This window comes from Macrobrachium rosenbergii, chromosome 48, assembly GCF_040412425.1.
Source record: "Macrobrachium rosenbergii isolate ZJJX-2024 chromosome 48, ASM4041242v1, whole genome shotgun sequence".
Lineage (NCBI taxonomy): Eukaryota > Metazoa > Arthropoda > Malacostraca > Decapoda > Palaemonidae > Macrobrachium > Macrobrachium rosenbergii.
The window spans coordinates 52,784,590-52,791,515 of NC_089788.1; the positions used below are offsets into that span (position 1 = coordinate 52,784,590).

The 6,926-nt window shown below is 34.3% G+C and overlaps 1 protein-coding gene across 1 annotated transcript; it reads left to right on the plus strand.

Moving 5' to 3' along the window:
- The first annotated feature begins 3,792 nt into the window (after window positions 1-3,792).
- On the plus strand, window positions 3,793-6,444 carry LOC136831394 (digestive cysteine proteinase 2-like). The gene is made up of 6 exons (XM_067091758.1): window positions 3,793-3,935; window positions 4,242-4,394; window positions 4,593-4,772; window positions 5,386-5,571; window positions 5,722-5,887; window positions 6,102-6,444. The coding sequence occupies exons 1-6, from the start codon at window positions 3,867-3,869 to the stop codon at window positions 6,305-6,307; spliced, it is 960 nt and encodes a 319-aa protein (XP_066947859.1). The 5' UTR covers window positions 3,793-3,866; the 3' UTR covers window positions 6,308-6,444.
- The last annotated feature ends 482 nt before the right edge of the window (window positions 6,445-6,926 follow it).

A 6,926-nucleotide genomic window follows, 5' to 3' on the forward strand; every position in this document is an offset into this window, starting at 1 on the left:
GTTATTGTTTTGTTTCCTTTTCACATTACTGTATTCCGTCTTTTAAATGTGCAAGGGATATTATTGACACCTTTTATTCCTCAACGAGTAAAGAAAATTAAACGCAGCAGTCTCCTAATAAGATGGAAATCCCTCTTGATAAAACGGGTTCTCTCTAAGACATGTTCGTAATAACATCTCATTACTTAGCCAAGATGTTATCATACTTAAAGAATAGAGGTGCCTTGATGAAAGGTAGCTTCTTGGAAAATCTGATTTCTGAAAAAGGAAAAGAAAGGCATGAAAGAAAGTTATATATATTGCAAAACGAGGACAAAATCAGAAAGTATTGGGACAATAGGATATATGATACCGGCCTCAATACAGTAGTGACTTTTTGGCAAATTGTTAAAGCCCAGTTTTTCGTAACGAATGTCAAAGATATTACTTACATATTTATTAATGCTAAAATGTCAGACTGGCACAAAAAAGAGTGTAATCAACGCAGACTGAAAAAAAGGAAATAGAACATGCAAAAGTCACTCGCGTAGAAGTGACAAAAATACATACATCTTGCATATGAATATAAATATGAATATGTGTATATATACAAATATATGCATTTACATACTGTATATATATATATATATATATATATATATATATATATATATATATATATATATATATATTTATATATATATATATATATATATATATATATATATATATATATATATATATATATATATATATATATATATATATATATATATATATATATATATATATATATATATATATATATATATATATATATATATATATATATGTATATATATATATATATATATATATATATATATATATATATATATATATAAATGTCTACTGTGCCTTGTTAGTTTTTATAAAATAATTTATTGTCTTCAGATTTACAAATAATGTCACCATTAGAACTTGAAGTTCATTTACCTTTTTCATTTTCTTTATCTTCTTAGTGATTTTTTTTGTAAAAAAAAAAATTAGCACCTTAAATGAACGTTTCCATTGTATCAGTGGAATAGCGAGTTTTCTTTAACGAGGCGACTGATGATTATCTGAAATAAGTCATACATAATATAAAGAAGCAAACAAAGGAGTCATTCTTAAGGCTAGAGAAAAATGAAGAATGTAAATGGAAGAACTTTAACTAAACAAATGTTACGATCTTGCAAACACTTCACTTCCAGAATATGGAATCCTCTAATTGTTTCAGCATTTCCAGTCCCAGCAAACCCGTCTGCTCTGAAGAAACGCATTTACTAATTCCACGTTGGACTGACGGTCATGATGTGAAAACAATTACATTCCTGGTACGACTTGGGTACGAGAATTAATCGTTTCGAGGTATGAGTGTGTGCCATCTGTCATTGCATACGTTTCTTCTCTGATAACTTGTTTGGGACAATTCAGCAGATAAATATGCACAAAAACCGTTGTCGTTGGGAAAGTCATGATGATAACGCACTGGGGTATTTTCAGGAGTAAAGGCGTGGCTGTTACGACTTATCTCTGCCTGTGAAGGACTTCCTTTCAAATGTTAACCCAGATCTTTGAAGTGATTCGGTTGATTACGCTTTCCCGTTGAAAAGGAAAAGCTGCAGAATATATTTTAGCTGACAATTTTCTGTTGATGTCTTTAGCGGTAGTCAATTATTATATTAAAAAAGTACAAAGGGTCACCAAAATATTTGCTTGTCTATTTCTTTTAACTTATGCAAAAATGATTTTCTATGTGCGTAATAGGTGTCATTCATTCACGTTAATTATCGACTTTTTTTTGCTGAGAGCACTAACACCAGATCAGGCAAGAAAAGTTAATAATACAAACAAATGAATTGAAAGGAAAATTTAACAACTACAGTTTTTATTTTTTTTCAAACCGTAAGTAGATGAAAAGAGTAAATAAAGCAATCAAACCTCTAACTTCTAAAGATTCATGACTTGTTTGTAAACTCATGCAAAAGACAAGAACATTGATAGAACGCTTCTAAACGGGAAATCTTAAAATGTTGAAATAATGCATTAGACGGAAAAAAAATAAAATTACACAAGTTTTCATTTTAAAAAAGCCATAACAGTCACTCTTGGTAATGAGCAATTCCGTGGTTATTACCGATGAAAAGAGTCAGTGAAATTAGGGAAAGCTCAACCGAATAATTATTGAGGAGGAAATTCAGCACGAAAAGCTGACCACTATTTACGTAAAATAACTGAGTGAAGAATCATCATGATTATTGGTATTCTGAAATGGGAGCTCCACCTGGCTGCCTTCTCAGTCTAGGGGAGGGTCCCGTTTCCTGACAAATGAATTTTGACTCAAAAAGTGAATCATGTACCTGGAGGTTAGCTGACCATGGTGGTAGCAGCCAGGTTGAAAACGGCATTTTCACAGATCAAGCGGAAAGTTCCGGACGGATAAAATTCAAGAAAAGACACAGGAGAGAGAGAGAGAGAGAGAGAGAGAGAGAGAGAGAGAGAGAGAGAGAGAGAGAGAGAGAGAGAGAGAGAGAGCATAAAGCAAATAATTTGATAGTCAGCATGTTACATGATCAGGATTTGGCTGGTGTTGGGCAACCAAAATAGTCCATCTAACCTAGTCCACGAGAAAACATACAAAAATAATAATTAAATAGTATATATATATATAATATATGTAAGTATATAAATAATTGGATTTATGAACTAAGAGAGCAATATATATGTACACCTAGAATGTAATATACTCTAAAGGAAGTAACTGTGTGTTATTGCAAGAAAATTCTTTATGTTGCAATTTTGCATGCATAAATCATCAATTGCAGTTTGCTCAACAGATTGAATGTTATCCAGTTTAAAGGAAAAGTCCAACTGACCCTCCCTTATAAACTTTCCCTGATGAAGTGCTCAGATTCTCTCTTGGTAAAATATATATATATATATATATATATATATATATATATATATATATATATGTATATTTTTATATATATATATATATATATATATATATATATATATATATATATATATATATATATATATATATATATATATGTATATATATATATATATATATATATATATATATATATATATATATATATATATATATATATGTGTGTGTGTGTGTGTGTGTGTGTGTGTGTGTGTGTGTGTGTGTGTGTGTGGGTGTGTTTCAAATGAACGTTTGAGTAGATCACTATATATTTTAGCATATAAAACGACCCACACGGTCGAAACATTAGTTATCAGGAAAAGCAAACCCCGCTGCACAATGTACCCAATGCATGAGAAGTCCTCCAGATGTCTGCATAAGAGGACTGCAAGTGTCATTTTGTAACTGTCTCTCAACTGGTATAAATATTGGACGGGCAACGATGCTGCTTTACTTCTGACAAGGTAAGTCTTGGTAAACAGTCTCTGCTTACTTGCTATGAGGCTGTAATTTTTCAAGAGGTAACACTGCATGTAACCTTTGCATTTTAGACTGCCATAAGACATTGTGTTTCTTAAATACGAATGTTGGGAGATATTATTGGATTATGGAAATATGTCTTGCTTTTACTACCTCTACTTAAATTTATACTGGCTATAATCTACAGTTAAAAGCATTTGAAGATGTCTTGGATCCAGTTATGAGAAACGAAATTCTAATAATATTTATAGAGTTTAGCCCAGTTTCTTGTTCTGCAAATTGTCGATTTACCAGGTCAAAACTCTTATAAACAACAATGAAAATAGATAAGCATTTAATAGTGACTGCAACTTCAATGAGTTAGGATATTCGTTAATTTTCCACACAGCTAAACATCTTACAGTACAAGCTTTAAATTCGGTACAATATCAGACCATTTCTTTGACAGATGAAATTCCTGCTCTTCCTCTGTGGTTTGGCCGTCGCTGCCGCCAGCCAGTCTTGGGACAGTTTCAAGGTCAGTGTCTTATTTAGATGGTTCGGATTTTGTTATAAGAAACCATAATAGCTATAGAGACCTTGAGGAATATCCTTGAAGATTATGTGCCCCTTGAACTTTTCATCCAGTTAGACAATGATTTGCTTAGCTTTATTCATGTGTCTTTGTGGTGAAGTGAACTCTCCTTTAAAATTCTTGAATTGTAAACTGTAACTAAATCAGAAGTCTGAAAGACAACCTAAAATAAATATGTGCGGGCTTACTTGCACGTAGACTTATAGCGAATTTAAATTAGTATTATTTTTGTTATTATACGGACATCAGCTGATCCACGGCAAGGCCTACTCCAGCGCCAAGGAGGAGCTCTACAGGAAAACCATTTTCGAGAGTAACCTTAAGTTCGTAGCGGAACACAACGAACGCTTCCGAAAGGGCCAAGTCACCTTCAACGTTGCCATGAACAGATTTGGAGACATGGTAAGAGAGAGAGAGAGAGAGAGAGAGAGAGAGAGAGAGAGAGAGAGAGAGAGAGAGAGAGATTTACATATCTCTTTGCTTTTTGTATATGCATTATAGATAATTCATCTTGAATATGCTGAAAAAATTGTATTTTCAAATGAACAAAATTTCCTTCCACTATCTATTAATATTTTCAAATCCATTTCACCTTAACAGACCACAGAGGAATTTGTAGCCCAGATGACTGGTCTGCAAAAGCTGCAGAGCACCGAGGGAATGGAATTCGTTCACTTCCCTGAGGCCAACAGAGCTGCCACTGTTGACTGGAGAGACCAGGGAGCTGTCACTCCCGTCAAGGACCAGGGACAGTGTGGATCTTGCTGGTCCTTCTCTACTGTGAGTGTCACTTAAGAGCCATTTGCTTTTATTCATCTACTTTGTTTTGTACCTTTTTTTTTATACAATGCCTTACCGAAAGGAAAATTTGTGAACAACAAAAGCTAAGAGTATAAATTACAAACCATAAGCATCAAAGGTAGAATTATATCTTTCATACTGTCAATACTACATTTCTAATGTTTGTGATCACACATTATAATAGTATATGAGGTATGTGTTATTGTCGTCGAAAATGTCCTGCTGTAGATAAGCAAAGAGAATTAAGAAGAAATAGTGTTATTGATGAGGAATAGTTATCATTAAAACTTTGTGAAATTGAACTTCATTGAACTTTTGAATCGTTGTTCATTTATCTATTTCAATTACATTTAAATGATTTTCCTAAATCTTAATGTATCATTTAAAAATTAGTCATGTTTTAGATCAATTCAGGTGAAAAGCCATGAAATTAATTCAGACTCATGCGACTGTAAAACAAAGGAGAACTTTTTTCAGCTGAAACACATGAAACTGTATTTGGGCTAAAGATAATGAATGAGCCAGTTATTACAACTGCCTCTAGAAGAATAGAACATTTACCGTTTCCTTTGAAATCTGAATCTCCCAACAGACTGGAGCTCTTGAAGGTGCACATTTCATCAAAACCGGAAGTCTGCCAAGCCTCTCCGAACAGCAGCTGGTTGATTGCTCAACAGAAAACAGCGGTTGCAACGGAGGAGTTGTGCAATGGGCCTATGATTATCTCAAGTCCTGCGGAGGAAGCCAGACTGAGTCTTCCTATCCTTACGAGGCTATTGTGAGTCTTACTTGAATGTTGTCTTTGTCGCTCCTCATTCCTTACATAGTGTATCCTTGACTCGGATTTCAGTACATGAAGCCAAAACTAACATTTCAAGGTCATGCAAAAGAATCTAATTATCGCTCTTACTGTTAATGAATCTCTCAGGACAATGTCTGCCGCTTCGATGCATCAGAGATCGCTGCCACTGTGAGTGGCTACAAGAACATCCCCTATGGCGATGAACAGACTCAGGCCTCTGCTGTCCACGACCAAGGTCCAGTCAGTGTGTGCGTCGATGCTGGACACTTGTCCTTCCAGTTGTATAGTTCAGGTGAGTCTCTTTTCCATTCCCTTCCCTTCCTATATTACTTGCTTACTTCACTTTTAATTCACACAGTGCCAAAATATGTAAGAATTCGTATCTACATAATTATTTTAAAAAATTATACTTGCCTCTTATTGTTTTGCTACTAAAATGACAGTCTATGGAAAATGAGAAAAACAAGCATTTCATAGCTTTTCAATTCTGTTTTATTCCTCCTTAGGTGTCTACTACGAACCAAACTGCGACCCTCAGGGCATCAACCACGCCGTGTTGGCCGTTGGCTACGGAACCGAGGGAGGCGACGACTACTGGATCATCAAGAACTCCTGGGGTACCGGTTGGGGTGATGCTGGATACATGAAGCTCACCAGGAACAAGAGCAACCACTGTGGTGTTGCCACCCAGTCTTGCTACCCAACCGTCTAAGTATTCCAAGAAAGTCTAATTTTTTTGGCTTCGAAGAGATTTAAGTACATATTGGCATCTGAAATCATTAAACAATTATTATCGAATATGGTTTGTCTCTGAATCACTGTTGGAATGAATAAATTAAAATAAAATCAGTTATTGTTTTGTTTCCTTTTCACATTACTGTATTCCGTCTTTTAAATGTGCAAGGGATATTATTGACACCTTTTATTCCTCAACGAGTAAAGAAAATTAAACGCAGGTGTCTCCTAATAAGATGGAAATCCCTCTTGATAAAACGGGTTCTCTCTAAGACATGTTCATAATAACATCTCATTACTTAGCCAAGATGTTATCATACTTAAAGAATAGAAGTGCCTCGATGAAAGGTAGCTTCTTGGAAAATCTGATTTCTGAAAAAGGAAAAGAAAGGCATGAGAGAAAGTTATATATATTGCAAAACGAGGACAAAATCAGAAAGTATTGGGGCAATAGGATATATGATACCGGCCCCAATACAGTAGTGACTTTTTGGCAAATTGTTAAAGCCCAGTTTTTCGTAACGAATGCCAGAGATATTACTTACATATTTATTAATGCTAAAATGTCAGACTGGCACAAAAAAGAGTGTAATCAA